This window comes from Canis aureus, chromosome 22, assembly GCF_053574225.1.
Source record: "Canis aureus isolate CA01 chromosome 22, VMU_Caureus_v.1.0, whole genome shotgun sequence".
In the NCBI taxonomy this organism is placed as follows: Eukaryota; Metazoa; Chordata; class Mammalia; order Carnivora; family Canidae; genus Canis; species Canis aureus.
In genome coordinates this window covers 2073461-2092773 of record NC_135632.1, presented here as the reverse complement: position 1 = coordinate 2092773, position 19313 = coordinate 2073461, and the positions used below count along the sequence as shown (strand labels likewise).

Genomic DNA, 19313 nt, shown 5'->3' with positions numbered 1-19313 from the left:
AACCACCTAACTAAATCATTTAAGATATTGGAAAAATAAAACAGGTTTAGGTTTAAAGGAGTTATTTATTTGTTATCTAAAACATAATTCATCACCTTGAAGGTAAAATGAGGCACTTGATTATAATTTCTCTAATGACAAGGGAATAATATATCTTATGGGTATTTATAGACTGAATCCAGTTTGCATGGACCCTACTATAACAGAATAGATACTCTATCAGTGTCTATTGAATTTTTAAGAAGCTTTGAATTTTAATACCAAGATACATATTAGATATTATCAATGAAAACTGCACAACTCTTTCTGTCCCATGTCTTTTAACCTTAGATACATAAATTTAAATATCTGTTTGCTGGCATTCTTATTTCTACTCTCTACAACATTTCATTTATTCACTCCGCAATTATTTTTTGAGTACCTTCCATGTCTCAGATGCTATGAATATAACAGATAAGGTTTCTGCTCTTATGGAACTTAAAATATAGTTAGTTTACATTGGGAAGATTAAACTAGTGTAATACATGTAGAATGTAGTACCTGGTAGAGTAAGTACTCTATCAACCCTTATTAGTTTTGAGGATGATAATGATGATGGAAGACACCTTTATATAAATGCTATTCAAAGCCATGAGCCTAGATAAGATCCACTAGAGATAAAATGCAGGTAAAGGGCTACAAACTGAACCCTGGTGCTTCCTGACATTTAGAGCGTATCTAAAGAATAAGAATCCTCAACGGAGACCGAGAAACAATAGCCAAGAAGTGGGAAAAAAACAGAGAGTATAGTATAATAGAGACAAGAGGAGTGTTTCAAAGAGGAAGTAAACAATTGTGTCAAATGCTGCTAAAAGGTTGACTTCTACAAGAACAGAGAATTGAATTTTGGAATTGCCAGGATAGCATGTCATTCACAACTATAAAAAGAGCTATTTCAGATGAACATAGGGGAAGGGAAGGAAAAAGAAAATAAAAACAGGGAGGCAAACCTTAACAGACTCTTGACTACAGAGAACAAATTGAGGGTCGCTGGAGGGGAGGTGGTGGGAGGGGATGGGGTACCTGGGTGATGGACGTTAAGGAGGGCACGTGATGTAATGAGCACTGGGCGTTGTACACAACTGATGAATCACTGAATTCTACTCCAGAAACTAATAATATAGTATATATTAACTAACTTGAATTTAAATAAAATCTTTAAAAAAGAGAAAAAATAGCTCTTCCTGTGGACTAGTAAAGAGGAAAGTTTGATTGGAGTAGATAGAAAAGAGACTGGGGAAAAAAAGGCAAATCATGAAAAGAGAGACAGGAATGACTAAAAAGTATAAAATGAGATGATCGGCTTCAATAGCCCTCTCTCAAGCAGAGAGGGACGCCTGGGTGGCTCAGTGGTTGAGCATCTGCCTTTGGCTCAGTCCGTGACCCCTGGGTCCCGGGATTGAGTCCTACATTGGGCTTCCTGCATGGAGCCTGCTTCTCCCTCTGCCTGTATCTCTGCCTCTTTTTCTGTGTCTCTCATGAATAAATAAATAAAATCTTAAAAAAAAATAGTAAGCAGAAAACTGCAGATTAAACCAACAATAAGACACTATTTTGCACCTTATAGATTGGCAAAAGACAAAACAACAACAACAACAAAAAAAAAACAACAGTAAATTGCTTTTTCTGAAAAATATTAGGAAAGCAGGAACCTTCATTTAGTGAGATGGAAGTGTCCGCTGGTGCCTGGAACCACGTGGCATTAAAATTCCCCTATAAGTACACAAGAAAATAGGTAAAAAGCTTTTGTCACAAAATTATGTGTGGTGACACAGAGTTTCAAACATCTAGGTTCCATCACTATAGGACTAGATCAGTAAAATGTGTCATGTACACACATTAGATGAAATATGAGAGTCCAAGAGGAATTAATCCTATCTATATATGGCTACACGGGTAGGTCTCAAAAATAATGTATAGTGAAGACAAGTAAGAATTAAAATGAGATGCATAGCTTAACACCACTTGTGTAGTTTTAAAAAACACCTGCAAAAAGTACTATTTTTTCACACATAAGCAAATTAGAAAGCGTGCATCAAATTCACAAACACTCTAGGATGTTTCTCTCTAGAATAGGTCATTCCCAAATCCAAATAATATGGCCCAATATCTAATAATGAAGTTAACCACCTTCCTTGTTACTATATACCCTCCAGCTATCTACTCACAGAATCGTGTTGTCTTGAAGTTTCAATCTCATCCCCCACTTCCACACCAAGTTCTCTCACCCTCGTTATCTTGTGTACCTCGAATATACAGAACCAAGTTGATTAGACTCCTTAATAAAGAGCAGGCTATCATCATCTTTGACCGTGCAAGCAAGAACCCCCTGCCCCGCGAACAATATTTCTGTAAGAAATGTCAAATACAGACAAATACAGAGAATACTATAACCAATGTAGGCAAATCCATCACCCATATTTGACGAATTTCAACATATGGCCATAGTTGCTCTGTATATGGTTAAAGAAAAATATGTGGCTAAAAGCCTACATTTTTGCCCTCCCCCCTACAAGGTGACACCTGGCCCAACTGCAAGAACAAGGTCCTTAAGGTGAAAAGCAATGGGATTCAGAGACGGGGTAGGGGTGAAAGCCAGGTGGCCTCGCTAAGGCCACCACTGATAAGAGCTAGCAGGGAGGACTCACCATGGGCCTGACGCTCTTCCCTCTACGTACGTTTAAGTCTCTTAGTTCTCAATCCTGTGCTGCAGTAACCATTTTGTAGATAAGGAAACGAAAGCACCTAAATCACACAACTCATAGAAGCGGGGCTGGAATTTCAAAATGAGGCAGTAGGGCTCCAGAGGTCATGCGCTGCACCTTTATGTCACCCTGTCACAGGCGTGTGTTAACAACTGTGAACTTTTGTTTAGCCTCTTCCTCAGTGATCTCTACCATTTAAGAAAGCATACAGCCTTCAGTGTGTCATTTTAAAAAATCTCCCTGGATTGGGGTCTCTAGGGGCCAATTTTTCTACTTGCTGATTCTTTCCTTCTCTTGAACTGACCATCAGCCTCCTCCCACTTTGAACCAGATTTTTTTTGGGGGGGGGGGGCGGGTTGCTGTTTATCCAGAAAGCTTTAAGGTTGAAATACCTTTTCCACTATAAAGGTTCTATTTATTGTTCTCTCGAATGTTATACTAAATATATTCTCCAAGTGACTATAAGGTTTTTTTTTTTAATCATTCTATAAAATAGCTAACTATGAATACCTTTTGTATTTGCAGTTTCTAGAAACCTTTCGGAATAGCAGTATTCCCTTAAATGACTAATTACCCCCAATCTGATGCCTGTGTAATGCTATCCAGCAAGCAGCTGGCTTCGTATGAAGAGAGCCTAAGAGCTCTTTTTTGTCTTGTTCATTTAAAATCATTTGCTTCTTATTTAATATCTGTAAAGAACGCAGTCACATCATAGTAGAATTTGCTGTTGTAAATTTTGGATTGTTTCCATGGGTTCCGCCTTACATCTGCATGGTGTTTAAAGCCAATGCTTCCTTTCTTTTTGTAGGCAGTTAGGGCCTTTTGCCTCATAATCCAATGTCATGCTGAATGACAGAAAATTGAAGTTGAATTTATTTAACTATAGAGAAGGACTGCACGGAACAATACACTTATTTAAGAACTCCTTGCCTCAGGAACTGAAGGAGCTGTCTTGTGCAGGTGGCTTAATCTCTCTGGTGCTTATCCTAACTGTGCTCCTCTATTAAGGACAGAAACTGGGCACTCTGCTTCCAAAAACAAAACAACCCAGCTAGTCTCCCAGAACCAATAATAAACCAATAGCATGCCTCCTCCTTATTCAGAACAGAAAAGATATGTTCTGTGTATTTTTAAAACAATTCTTAGCACTTCTTTATTAGAGAAAATGTAACCAAAAGTAAAAACAACAACAACAACAAAGAAACAGCCACGGAAATGTCTTAAGGCTTAATTATACACTACTGGTCAGTTTACATTATGGATTAATCATAATGAATCTTTTTTTCTTCTTAGTTCTAAGTAGTATCTTCTCTGTTTATGTAAAGTGATTTCTTTGTTGACATTACTTGTATTTTCTGTTTCTGTTTACTTCACGTGGCAGCCGTCAGTGGTTTCTGTGTTGTAGAGTAAAACATTTCTTTCCTTTCCCTATTTTGACTCAGAGGTACTAAATTCATAGTCAATTTTCTGAAGGAAGTGGGGATCCCTGGGGGGCTCAGCGGTTTAGCGCCTGCCTTCAGCCCAGGGCGTGACCCCAGGGCCCTGAGATCGAGTCCTGCGACGGGCTCCCTGCATGGAGCCTGCTTCTCCCTCTGCCTGGGTCTCTGCCTCTGTGTGTGTGTGTATCTCTCATGAATAAATAAAAGATCTTTAAATTTTTTTTTTTTTCCTGAAGGAAGTGGCTTCTTCTCTCATCGGACACTGTGAATTAGCCTAAGCTATCTATGCTTATCTTGAATCAAGGAGAAAGGGAGGTTTAGGTGGTTATGCAGAGAGAATAATACTGGGAAGTGTCATTGCTTTTCCTTTCTTGAGTGCATCATGACTGTGTAGTTTATTTTCCTAAACCTAGTAAATTCTAGAAAAGAATACTTTCCAAAGCAGGGTGCCTGGGTGGCTCATTTGGTTAAACCTCCGACTCTTTGATTTCGGATCAGCTGAGATCTCAGGCTTGTGAGCCGCAGTGCTGTGTTGAGGCCCACCTTGGGCTCCGGGCTCAGTGGGGAATCTGCTCCACTTCTCTGTTTCCCTCTCCCTCTGCGCCTCTCCCCTGCGCTCTCTGGTGCTCTCTCGTGTTCTCTCTCTCTCTCAAATAAAAAACAAAAACAAAAACAAAAAAACAAGAACGCCTTCCAATGCTATAAAAATGGGGTTTTAATTAACTGCCATTTTTACTATCTACTATTCTACTAATTATCGGGTGATTGAGAATTAATTGCATAAAATTCACATATCAAGGACCAACTATTTAGAATTTGTTTTCAAGGTAATCCGTTCTTCCTCTTAACAATAACTGTATCTAGAAGTGATAACTTGAAATTTATCACATAGGCTCAGACTAATGCTTCATCCAGTTTAAGATTATGTTCTGACAAAAGCACCAAGGGACATTAATAAGAAGGCATAATTGTTCTCTCTGAAGCCAGTCTCATAAAGTTGGTCACAGTGATCCCATATTTGTCTATCTCTCATTAATTATATTAGTTTTTAAACTTTCAAAAATTAAATCTAAACCAGCTGCTAATTTACTACATATTTTATGTAAAATAATGCTTTTCATTTATCTTAAGTATAAGTCTCCAAAGACTCTTAGGTATGTTAAACAGATCTATAGCTACGCCAACCATACTTTCATGGACAAATACTTCCCCGTGTAGCTTTTATGTTTTGAGAGCCCATGTAGGAGAGTTAGAAAGATAAGGACTTCGGGATGAGTCCAATCTGAATTTGAATCACGGGATCACTTCTAACTAGTTTTGTGTCCTTTGATAAGTTAATTACTCAGATCTTTGAAATCTTCACTAGTAAAAATAAAATGTGCATCTGTTTTTCATGGTAGTTCTGACAATATGAAATGATACAGGAGAAAGCATTTTACACAGTGCCACAGAGTGTACCATTAATAAACACTAACCGCCTTCCCTCCTTATTCTTCAGAGGATGGATTGAAGTCTTTTGGCTGTGCCTGTGGGAATAGAACCCCTCTGCAAGACTAGATGAACTTAATGACAAAGCCATCCATTGTGCAACATTCATAAGAGCTTGCTTTGTTTCAGAAAGTTGCACTGAAAAATAAATTATCTGTATGTTTGTTATCTTTTCCCTCTTACACTGATGTCACTCGATAACTGGGGGAAATGTACCCTACAGATACTATCTATCAGTTAAGTCCTTATTGACTTGTACTTTGAGGGGCCATTCTCTCAAATTGTTCCCTTCAGCTGAGTTAAAAACCTTCAGTCAGTTAAACTGTTGGCTATTAATGCATTAATTCATTAAGATATTAGGCAAGGAGCCCCTGGGTGGCTCAGTAGGTTAAGCGACTGACTCTTGTTTTCTGCTCAGGTCATGATCTCAGGGTTGTGAGTTCAAGCCCCGCTTTGGGCTCCACGCTATGCAGGAGCCCGGTTAAGATTCTCTCTTTCTCTGCCTCTCTCCTTCTCTCAAAAAAAAAAAAAAAAAAAACCAAAACATATAAATAAATAAAGCTAAAAAGTATATCGTAAGGTACCAGGCAGGAGAATCAGAGAGGATCTCCTTTACTTTTCCTCATCTGAAAAGTGAAGCTATTTGTACCTAGATAGAAGTTTGAGAGATAAAATGAATGAATATATGTGAAAGTACTGGATAGACATGAAGATTCATAGTAATGTCTGGCAAATTCTAACTAAAACATTCATTTAGACTGATTTTGTTTCCTGATTTTTGTTTTGTTTTCTAATTTAAAGGAACTGGCTCTTCTTCATAAAACAAAGTTATGAAGGCAGATTGACAATATGTATAGAAATGTTATATATTTGTATGGATGCATAAAGATTTTAAAGTTTACTATTAAAAATATGTTTTTAAAATATATCAGAGCAGGTGTAACATAGAAATTTTATAGTTCCAGCATGTTCAGTTATTTTCTCCATAGAAACCAGTTAGTCCATCTGTGTAAGTTTGTTTTCTACCTTTCTCTCAAAAAGAGTGGCAAGAAGGCCTGTCATTGTAGTGGGGTTTCAGATCATAATTCCCACGCACAGGCCAATGGCAGGACCCACTTCATTCAAGCCATTTGTTCTTTTCTGCTTTCGTTTCAGTTCTGCATCCGTACACATATTAGACACGGCTGCTTGAATAATCTTTCTCAAACACTGCTTGAATTCCCCAGGCTATGGAAGCCAATTTCCTGCTTATATTTTCTTGGCTTTGAAAGTCATTAAAATGCCTATTAGATGCTACCCAGAGTTAACAAATTCTTTACTGGGAGCCTTGCACATGGTTTGTCTAATTCATTTCTACAAGGAGGCCTCAGTGATACTTCTTGGTTCCAGGCCACAAGCGTGAGCTCGGACAGTCAGGTGTTTCAGAGGTGAGCCGCATGATCAGAAATTCATACATGTGTCAGCTACACAAATTTCCTTTAAAAATATTAGTAAAATGTAGCCTATTAGCTGTTTGAAAATTAGCAAGATGTTGGGGGCGGAAAGCAGCCAATAAATTGGATCTGTCAAAAACCATTAATTTTATGGAGTTTCAGAAGAGATGAGCTGCATATCCAGGCAAAGTGGAGTAGTAAACAGCTGTAGTGTGCTTCAGGAGCGGAGTGGCAATTCTAAAAGAGTATGACTTACGCTATGAAAATATCTGGACATTTTGAATGTACTAATCAGATGAATATATTGTGTCATTTCAGATTTACAATGTCAAGCAGAGGCACTTGGGCTAAAACTTCAGAAGGCAGTGACCGAGATCGACAACTGTAAAGAAAAGCTCAGGTGAGGTGGTAAACATTGGACACCCTGTAAGATTTCGGAAGGACCTCCCCTACCCCTACCATGTGTTCTCTATGCTTCTTTTGGCGGTGATTTAGTTGTGTGAGTGTGATCTGCTTTTCTCAGGCACTTTTCTGGCCTATATTGTTTATGAAAGGACCTGTAAATATTTTTAAATACATGAAATGTTCCCTTCCCTCAATAAGAAACTTAACCTACTCATATATTAAAACTTCCCCCTGGTTATTCAAATGTAACTTAATGTGAAATACTCTCTGATTTTTTTTTTCTCTTAACATTGTCTCTTTATTATTCACCCAGAAGAAACAACTTTGAAGTTGTTTCTTAAAATTACGAATTTTAAGTTCAAAAAGAGAGTATCTTTGAAGAAGTATCATTGAGTATCTTTGAAATGCTGGAGTACTTATGCTTTATATAAGTGTAAAAGAATAATATTGGAAAACAAGTGATAAGAAAATGCTCTTGTAAAATACCCAGACCACTCTTGCTGTTAGAAATGAATTTACTTCAGAAGTTTCAAAAATTACTTTATGGTATAAATCTCATATATCTATAATTATAACACTAAAATAGAATTTGTGTAATCTTTGAAAAATAAATTTTTTTACTTTGTGATATGTAATCTGGTAGCTCTGGTTTTCGGTTCGTATATTTTGGAAGAATGGACTTCATAAGAAATATAAATATTTAGAATGCTTAGCAACCAAATGTTGTGTTGACTACGGACTACTCCCCAGTACAATGTGTTTAATAAAATTCTTAACAGCACAAGGAAGAACAAGTTCCAAAAATGCCCCACCAAATTAACGTATACTCGAATTATTTGTAGCAAAATAATTTGTTTTTGAAAAACAAAAAGGCAAATATTCAAGCTTTACAACACTGTGGCGAATAGTACAGTAAATACAATAGTTGGGCCGTCTGTGTACGATGATGGCTGAGGTTGAAGGAATGAGTGGACCGAGGGGGAGGGCCCTTGAATAACTCACTGGGCCCAGGAAGTGACTTTCTGGATGAGAATAAGCATGAAAGAGAGAGGCAAGATGGTGATTGCTCCACTCCCCCACCCCAAATCATTGTTCCCCACCCTCTAGTAACATGAGGGAGGGCTTTGGCCATATGGACGTCTCATGTGGAGGGCAACCTAATCAGGCCACAGCTACTGTGACTTTGGCTTCTTGGATCTCAGTAAGTGACAAAGGCACATTCAAGGAATGGAGGAGTAGGGCTGGTACGTGACTAAACTAAAAGGGAATCTGTGGACCCACCAGGACTCAGCATATGGAGCACAGTCCTCCTGGCAAGTTAGGAGAGAAGCTAACCACAGAAGTAAGCATACTGAGGAAAAGGAATAGGGCTCATTGGTTGTGACATGACTTGATTTTCACTTGATAAATTGGCACAGAATTTTCTTTATATACAAGGAACATTCCCATTTACTATTAACATGTTTTGTGGTATTTTTATTAATTACATTTTTAACATAATGTATAATGTAAATGCTGAGAAACGACAAGAGTCAGAGTAGATTGGAGCTGGAGTGAGAAACACCACCTCACTAAAGTCCATCAAACAAGTTGGCTGGAGGAAATCACTCTACAGTTACAGATATGCTGATGCTTTTGTTTCAGTTTATAAAATTGGTGCTTCGTGCCCTATGTAAGGACATCTCAAAACAGAAAATGGGCAGAGTATCCATTTTTAGAAAACTGAGTTATGAAAGAACTACTAAGTCCCTTGTGATCACGAGGTAGTACCACATCCAGATGTAACCACCCCAGATACAGGAAGGGCCTGTTTTTCTGGTGTTTCCTTAGAAGTGAGGAAAAATGCCCCAGAAGCCACCAGAACAGCCCTGTGTTTACAGCTCTTTGGCTGGAACCTTTCACATACCCTCTCCTAACTGAATCACTGGCCAGGCTAACAAGACTACCACAATTAGTTTAGACAAGTAGGATTTATCCTGAGAGCAGATGATAATGGGGCTCTGACGGCCAGGAAGAAAGCTGTAGTGCCTGTCTAGAAGGTAACCAGGAATGCCAGCTACAGTGGTAGAGTGTTAATGATGTTTTGCAAAGTTGACGACATGAGGAAGGCTGGTTGAACTTGATGACCAAGTTCAAGGCACAAGGAAGGCCAGTTGTGGTGGACAACTTTGATGGTCTTCAAAGATTCTCATGTCCTAATCCCTGAAATCTATGAGTATATTGCTCTATATGAAAAAAGGAACTTTGCCCATGTGATTAAATTAATGATTTTTTTTTTTTTTAAATTAATGATTTTAAGAAACGGAGATTACCCTGGATTATTCAGGCAGGCCCAATATAATTCCAAAGGTACTTCTAAGAGGAAAACAACAGGATCAGAGTCACAAAAGTAGTTGGGAGGGTAGAAGCAATGTTTGGAATATTGTGACTTGAAGATAAAAGAAGGGGGCACAAGCCAAGGAATGCCAGTGGTTCCTAAAAGCTAGAAAAGACAGGGAAACAGATTTTCCCCCGAAACTACCAGAAGGAGCGCAGCCCTTGTGAGGTCTTGATTTTAGGACTTCTTACCTTAGGACCATAAGGTAATAAGTTGTGTTGTTTAAAACCACTAAAGTTGTGGCAATTTGTACAGCAACAGTAAGAAATTAATACACCAATGCACTCAGAGCCAAGTGAGGATTTTAGATTTACGTGGAGGGCAATGGGAAACTATTGGAGGATGTTTGGCAAGAGAGTGAACTGATCCAATTTGTTTTAAAAGGTCAGCAGGGCAATTACCTGGAGAACGGACTGGAGTGAGAGTACAGGAGCAATTAGGGGAGCCCAGCTGGGAGGGTGTTGCATTCTTGCAAGGGAGAAGTGAGTAGTCGGGTATAAGGCCATAGTGTGGAGAGGGAGAGAAATACATGTCAGTTCAGTCAGACAGGATTTATTGGTGGAGGCCTTGTGATTGGGGAGCAGGAGAACTGGAAAGGAAAGAATAAAGGATGGGATTGGGGGATTTTCAACACTGATGGTGTATATTTTTTTTAACATATTTTCACTTAGTGATATATCCTGGACATTTCCCCCATGTCATTACATGATACATTTATAGGTAACTGCTAAATGGCTATATGGTATTATAATCTGTGGATGAATCAGAACTCATTTACTAATCTTTTGTTTTTTAGAATTTCTAAATTTTTCACTTTTATAAGTAAGGTAGTTTGAAATTCATATAAATAAAATCTTTCTACTCGCACACAAGTATTTCCTTTGGATAATTTTTGCTAGATTCAAACTTAAATAATTTTAATGCTTTTAATGCATAATGACTCATTGACTTTGGATAAGATTATACTGATTTATAATTTCAGCAGTGTTTGCAAATACCCATTTCTCCACTTCCTAGCTAATCATGGGTATAATAACTAAAAAAAGAAAAAATACTAGTTTGATGAAACATTGTCCTCCTGCATATTTGACTCAGAATTCTTTCCCTTGTGATTCACCTGAGCATCACCTTTGCCCACTTTTCCTTCACCTGAGCATCACCTTTGCCCACTTTTCCAATGGCATATCAATCTTTTCCTTATTCCTTCTTTTCAAATGTTTTATTGAGAAATAACTTCAAACTTACAAAAAGTTGTAAACATAAAATAGTACAAAGAGCACTCACAAAGACTTTACCCAGATTAACATTTTAACCCGTTTGCTTTCTCCCTCACCGTTTCCCTGGCTCCCTCCTTCTCTCTCTCTTTCTCTCTCTCGCTCTCTTTCCACACATGTGCATGCACGCGTGCACACACACACTCACATTTCTTTCCTGAATCATTTGAGGATAAGTTACATACAACATGACCCTTTACCTCTAAATTCTTTAGCCTGCCTTTCCTCAGGATGGTGATGGTTTACATAAGCACAATAAACCATGTCATAAATTTACATGTAATACTTTATTTTTTTTTAAGATTTTGTTTATTTATTTATTTGAGAGAGAGAGAGAGAGTGCACAAGTGGGGATAGGGGCAGAGGGAGACGGAGAAGCAGATTCCCCACTGAGCAGGGAGTCACATGTGGGGCTCCATCCCAGAACCCTGAGATCGTGACCTGAGCTGAAGGCAGACACTTAACCTACTGAGCCACCCAAGCGCCCCTACATACAATACATTAATCTACCATCTATATTCTAATTTTGTTAGTTGGCCTTTATAGCATTTTCTCCTCTAGTATGGGACCAGGTAGTCAGCCTGCTTGGCATGTCTTTTTTAGCCTCCTAAATTCTGGAATATTTCCAGTCTGTCTTTTTTTATATGATATTAACATTTTTTTGAAGAATGCAGAACCTGTCAAACTTTTTTTAAAAATTCCATTTATTTATTCATGAGAGACACAGAGAGAGAGAGAGAGAGGCAGAAACACGGGCAGAGGGAGAAGCAGGCTCCCTGCGGGAAGCCCGATGTGGGAGTCGATCCTGGGACCTCCTGGGATCACGCACTGAACAAAAGGCAGATGCTCAACCACTGAGCCACCCAGGCATCCCTCTCAAACTTTTCTAAATAAAATTTTTCATTTTTTTTTATTGGTCTAATGTTTCCTTTTGATTGGATTAAGGACAGGCACTCTAGAGATATGTCCTTCTCAGGCTATGACCATCTGCCTGCCCTTGATGTTTGGTGATGTTAATTTTGATCACCTGGTAAAGGTATTGCTCAATTTTTTTCACTCCTTTATTCCTGGGGGTTTTTGTTCCTTTTTAACTAGTAAAAAATCTATAAGAGACACTTTAAATACACTGTGAATATTCTCCTCCTCATCAAAATTTATCCCTCAATATAGCATCCATTAATGATTTTGCCTATCTAAACTTTACCACAGTGGTTTCTACTCCAGCCCTCCTTCCCCATTTATTAGCCCTCAGTATCCTACTTTAAGCAAGAGGCTCACTTCTCATTACTTATTTATTTATTTATTATTGGTATGGACTGATAAACTGTTACTTTTTTAATGGTTTGTAATTTATTACTAGACTGAATTGTTTTGACACATAGATTATCTAGGTTTAACTGGTAGGAGCCCCTTCAAGCTGCCTCCTGTGACATCAGAACACGGTTTCCTCATCTTTATAAGCACTTCCTCACCTTCTGGCATAACCAGCTATCTCAGATGTACTTACTCTGCCATAGCCTTGGAATCAGCTGTTTCTCTGAGTATTCTTGGTTCCTTTGAATAGGGGCGGCATTAGAGACCAAGATCTAGGCTCAGAGTATGCTTATGTACTGCTTGATCCTGGTGATGGTGTCACTGGTTCATTTATATATGTCAGACATATCAAAGTGTATGTACTTCATTGTATGTGAGCACCTTAATCTATTTTACAAAAAGTAGATAATAAAAGAAAATAGGATGTTTCTTTTTACAAAAGAAAAAGTTAAACAAAAACATAATGTTCAAAGATAAAACTTGGGTAATAAAACACTAAAGAAAATCAAAGTGATTACCATAAAATTCATGAAAATGGTTATTTTCAGGAGAGGGTTGGTTGGCTATGACTGCAGCCAGGGACATGGAATTTCTTGGGTAGCTGGTCAGGTTTTATGTTTTTACATAGATGTTAGTTACAAGAGTTTTCTCCTTATAATAATTCATTCTATAATTGTTTAATACAATTTTTCTATAGCTTATAATTTTTCATATTTTACAATAAAATGGTTTAAGAATAAATGTTCCTGTTCATGATGCAAATAATTACTTATTAGAAATTAAAGTCATTCTGCAAGCAGGGCAAACTCACTGATAGTTCATTGTACAGTTTATAAGGTATTTTATGGTACTTTCAGATAATGACTTATTGTAAGCAGCCTATATAGACTTATTTTTTTAAAAGATTTTATTTATTCATGAGAGACACAGAGAGAGAGAGGCAGAGACATAGGCAGAGGGAGAAGCAGGCTCCCTGCAGGGAGCTCGATGCAGGACTCGATCTCATAACTCTGGGATCACACCTTAAGCCAAAGGCAGATGCTCAACCACTGAGCCACCCAGGCGTCCCAGCCTATATAGACTTAAACTGGAATATTACTTTTAATATATTAATGTTTTTAGTATTGTTACAAAACCTAATTATATAAAATCAAGGCATATGTTAATTTCAGTTTTGGAATTTCCGTTTGGTTCATTTAATGGTTTATTTTTCTACTGAGATTTATCATCTTTTCACTAATTGCAGTGGATTTTTTTTTTATGTCTTTGAGCAGAGTTATAACTGCTCTTTGAAAAATCCTTGTCTGGTAATTTCAGTATCTGGGTCATCTATCTCAGAGGCAGTCCCTATTAGCTGTCATTTCTCTTGAGAATAGGTCATGCTTTTCTTTCTTTCTTGTGTTGAGTAATTTTTATTATATTCTGGGCATTGTGAATGTTATATTATGGAAATGCTGGATTCTGTTATATTTATCTAAATACTATTGTTGGTAGGGATGAGGTGGGTGTTGCTTTAAGCAGATAGTTCATTTGGTTAGCCTCAGACTGTAAACTCTTGTCTCTAGGGTAACAGCTCAAATCTCTGTTTAATTCTTTTATCTTTAGCCCACTTGGAGTCTGCCCTGTGCATGTATATAGTTCAGGGCTCAGCCAGATGTGTGTGTAGGCTCTATATGCAGTATTGGGACTCCTTCTCTTTGACTCTCTCCTATTTTGAGTCACTCTTCCTTTTTTAGCACCTATGGTTGACCCAGACACTGAGCTCTAGCTCTTTAGGTCAGACTGACTGTGTTTTCTATCTGAATGTTAGTTCCCCTGCATGGTGCAGACTGGGGCCTCAGGTTTGAAATCATTAAAAAAAATAAATAAAACAGAACAAAACCTGACCCCATGCTGTCACCTTATTCCAAGTATCAGCCTCCCTCCAGAATCTTCTTGTTTTTGTTTACTTTCCAATGCCTTTCAATAGGGATTTTCTTTTTTTAATATTTGTCCAAAGTTTAGACTTTTTATTTATATGCAGATTAGTGTGATAGGAGTCAATTTAGCCTTTATAGAAGTGACCTGAATGTTTATTCAGTGACCTGAATAATAATAGAAATTTCTTCTATGGATGAATAAGATAATGATATAGAAAAACACATTGTTGGACTAACAGGTTATTTTTTAACAGAGAAAAACCTCTCGATTGTGTATTTCTAACTTCAAGAAAGTATACATATATAATCACAAATAGAATATAAAGATAAGAAAAGTAATAAAGGAAAAACATGTTTTTAAAAAAGGAAAATATAGGGATCCCTGGGTGGCGCAGCGGTTTAGCGCCTGCCTTTGGCCCAGGGCGTGATCCTGAAGACCCAGGATCGAATCCCATGTCGGGCTCCCGGTGCATGGAGCCTGCTTCTCCCTCTGCCTGTGTCTCTGCCTCTCTCTCTCTCTCTGTGTGACTATCATAAATAAATAAAAATAAAAAAAAAAAAGATGTCTAGAAACTTAAATAAATAGATATTTTTTTAAAAAAAGAAAATATATTTGCACTATTTGGGAATAAAATATCTGAACCTCTTTTTATATTATTTTAGGAATAAATCTAATGAAGCTGATGACTGCCAAAGAGAACTTAGAAAACTGAAGTTTGAATCCGTTATTTCTGAGTCACGGTACACACTGCAAAATTTTAAATTAGTAATTTCAGTCATTGAATTTGAAACTATACTTTATCATTTTATTTGACATGTACTTAGTTTTTCTTATTGTATTATTCACATGTATAATACCTAATTCAAGTTTATAATATTTTTAAAGTTGTTCATTGATCTTGCCTCTGCCTAAATAGGGAAGTTTTAATATCACAGAACTACCCATTTTCTTAGTATTAAAAGATTTTTTTTAAAGTTACAGTTATAGTCTTCAGTTTCAAATGAGACTTTCATATATCTTTAATAAGCATAAAAAATAGTGTCTAATGTGTATTGGTGTGTTTTTTTTATCGTGTTCATTTTAGGCATACCAGATTGCTTAAAGAGAAAGAGGATTCTTTAATGGCTTGTCAACAAATATATAAAACTTTACAGGAAGAACTGACTGCAAAAGAAAGGCAAGAAGAAGACATAAAAAGAAGAATTAACCTTGCAGAAAATGAACTACAGATAACCAAAACTCTTCTGAGTCAGACAAAGGAAGAGGTTGCAACACTAAAAAGTGAAAGGTGCAGTCCACAATAATTTCTTCCAAAAATATTTTAAGTCAGTATTCCATCTATATTTGAAATACCAAGGTCTTACATATATTAATGACAGTGAAATTACGGCATTAAAGATGTACTTCACAGGAAAGGTCATCGCATCCCAACACCTAATCTGACGTTGATTAAACTGAAACCCAAGTTGGTTAAATGGCATGCTTAGAGTCACATAGTCAGAGGTGGAATCCACTTTGCATTTGGTGTTAGATTTTTATTGAAAAGTATCAAAGAGACCTTATGTGATCTTATACTACTGAATTTCAGCTGGGCCAATAATTGGTGGATTCTATAATTTTCCAACAGAAAAACATCTTTTTGCATCACTTTTTCCTTTTATCAGCTCCTACTCTTCTTCTTTGTTATTTATCAACACCTCTTATTGAGGTCTCTTCATAAAGATACCTCTGGCATTCAGGTAGTAAAGGGAAACTAAAAAGCTTCTTCATTTAGCCTTCCTAGGTACTGTTGCTCAGTTAATTTGTCTTTAAATTAACCTTATTTGTACCCTGCTTGCTTTCTTTTTGTTTTCATTTGCTTGGCATGTCTTTATCCATTCTTTTTGAAGTTTTTTATATTTTTATATTTTTATGGGGTTTTTTTATGTTTTAAATGCATACCTGATATATAACACACATTTTGGGCTTTTATTAATTTTTATCAAATCTAGGAGTCTTTAATGGGAGATGTTATCCCATTTATATTTATTGATATAACTATTACATTCCAGAAGAACACAAGTTCCACAAGGGCAAGAATTTTTGTCTTCTATTACTCTCTCTGCACAGAAGGCAAAATTGGCTATTTGGTTTTCATTCTTCCTATGATTTTTTTAGTTTGTTTTTTATTTTGTTAATTTCATTTTATGAGTTATAAGAAAGATTTGTAATCTTTCTTTAGTTCTTTACAAGGGCAGCTATTTGCTTCCAGAGGAAAAGTCTAGGAGAGGGTAGCAAGCAGTTTAGAACTAAGTTAATCGTCTTAGAACTTTCTCATCAACTCTTTGGCCTGGGTTATATCTGTCTCTGCTCCAAGCTAGAAGTCCTGTTCAGTTCACAGGAAAACAAGTCTTATCTCTGGTCCATCCTGGGATAAGATGAACAGCTGCAGTGCTGATTGCCACCCACCATTTCTTCCTGACTCAACCATACCAATAATCTGCCTCTTGCAAAGATAGTTTACCTTGTAGTTACATGAATCTTCATTCCATCCCACCACCTCTGCCCTTTCACAATTACGTATTCACCCCATAGCATATTATAAGCAGCTATTTCATAAGCAGGAAGTTTGTAAGAGCCAGGCTTACTGATAACAATAAGGAATGGCAGCTAAAATATTGGTTTTGCATAAGAAGACAGAAAAACTATAAATCCAAGCAAAAACTTGAAAAACATTGCAATTTGACCTGGTATGCCATAGAGACAGCCCTACACACATCAGTAACTTTGAATGTTCTTATATTTAAGAATATAAGAGTGTTCTTATAATGCAGGCTAATAACTGATGGCCATCATGAGGACCCCGGGTGAGAAAAATAAAAATTTATTTTTATTTATACTCCATATAAAAAGTACAAAATCATACATCCTAGGATTCCATGAAATAAATAATTTTTTAATCTTCTGCTTATAGCTTTGGTTATCTGAGAAATTTTCTTATATTCCTGTATTATCTAGAATACCTCACTTTTAATGATGTCAGATTGATTAGATTTAATTGATTATCCAATGAATTCCATATTCTTTATAGTGGTCATTGAAAAGATCCTGTCTTTGCTCAAACATTTCTGGAATTCTCTTTTGAGGATTGACTTAAGTGCATATGTTTAAGAATATTCTCTGTATGATGAATCTTTGCCCTTTAGGAATGAATTTGATTTTTAAAATAATCTCAGTGGGTTCAGGGAAAGCAAATCCAGTGAATATACTAGAAAGTCAATCTGGGACATACCATGGGGGATCAAAAGTAAATTTTATTTTTTTCTATGCTTAATAAATTATCTCTTGCTGCCTCTTGGAAGAAGGCAGTCTTATGAGTCTTTTGAGGATTGATGGCATCATTAGAATAAATATAGAACTTTCTTGGAGGATTATTTTGAAATACACACTCACTTGAATGTATATATTTTGCCATGTTTTAAAGACATTTAGTACGGTTCTAATCTTGCCTTCTGTTATAAGTGTTGAATGAGAAGGATAATTTCTTTAAGTTTTCTGAGAATAGAGACATCACTGAACCATTCATCTTCTCTTCTTCTTCCCCCCTTTTTTCTTTCTTATCTTGTTTCCTTCTTTGTTCCTTATACTTCAGTCTATCCAAAAGCAGGCATGGTGTTAACTTAGTCATTTGGTGATGCTAAGTTTACTGCCTGCACATAACCAAAAAAAAAAAAAAAAAATGTGCTATGGACCAATAAATTATCATTCTATCAAGGGATTACTCCTAGACATAAGCATTGTCCTTTTCCTTTGGCCTAGGCCGCCTTCAAATTGTATCTGCCCTGTCCTCTATTGTATCCTCAGAGTCTAGCACATATCCACTCAATAAATATTTGTTGAGTGAATGAATGCCTTGCTTTGAATAGTTCACTCAGTCAACAACTGTTTGTTGAACAATTTACTATATGCTAGGTGCTATGTACCCTGGGGATATAATGGTGAAGCTGAAACATCCTTGTCCTCAAGAAGCTTAAGTTCTAATGAGACTGTAGAAAAGAAAAAGAAAAAGTGAAGAGCTAACAAGAATAATTATAGGTTGTGATAATGGATACAAGATAAGTAAAAGAGTATTATAGCAGAGACTGATAGAAAGGGGGCCTGATTTGGAAAGAACAGTCATAAAAGTGACCTCCAAGATGATACGTAAAGGAAGACAAGGAAAAGTTACCAGGCCATAAGCCAGGAAGAGCTTGGTACGTAAAGAGCAAGCTTGGTGAGCTCTCAGAAATGGCAGTATGACTGGAGGCTAGCAGCTGTGAGTGAGGTGGGCGAGGACCGAATCATGCACGCTCTTCCAGGCCTTTAGGGATTTGGGTATTATTTACAGTGCAATGAAAGGGAACCACTGAAAGGATTTAAACAGAGGAGTGACACTGTGGAAAGATCATTCTGATGCTGAATGGAGAAGGTATGGCAATGGGCAGTGAGAGCAACTCAGGTCAGTTACTGTTTTGCTATTAATGAAAGGACTTCATGAATGGTTAAGCCTAATAGACATGAGAAAAACGAAAATCTTCAGTTCCCACCACTTACCAGCTCTTGCTGGGTTATTTAAATGTCAGGACTAAGCGGACAGTGACAAAATAGCCAGGGTTTACTCCATGTTGAGCCAAAACAGATACATGAAAGCCAAGCTGGGGTGTTTGGGTGGCTCAGTTGGTTAAGCATTTGACTCTTGATTTCGGCTCAGGTCACAATCTCCGGGTCATGATCTCAGGGTCCTGGGGTGGAGCCCCACACTGCATGGGCTCCACACTCAGCGAAGTCCCTCAGCCCCTCCCCCCACATACTCACACACTCTCTCTCATAAATAAATAAATCTTTAAAAAAGAAAGAAGAAGGAGAAGAAGAAGAAGAAGAAGAAGAAGAAGAAGAAGAAG

At 37.1% G+C, this 19313-nt stretch overlaps 1 protein-coding gene across 10 annotated transcripts in view; it reads left to right on the top strand.

Annotated features, from left to right (window-relative positions):
* Nucleotides 1-19313, top strand: part of LEKR1 (leucine, glutamate and lysine rich 1) — a 170882-nt gene that overhangs the window by 103874 nt on the left and 47695 nt on the right. For all 10 annotated transcript variants that reach the window (XM_077864595.1, XM_077864599.1, XM_077864598.1 and 7 more), the window contains 3 exons: nt 7423-7504; nt 15057-15134; nt 15479-15682. In XM_077864595.1, the coding sequence (XP_077720721.1) occupies nt 7423-7504; nt 15057-15134; nt 15479-15682 (364 nt within the window). The remainder of the gene's footprint in view (nt 1-7422; nt 7505-15056; nt 15135-15478; nt 15683-19313) is intronic.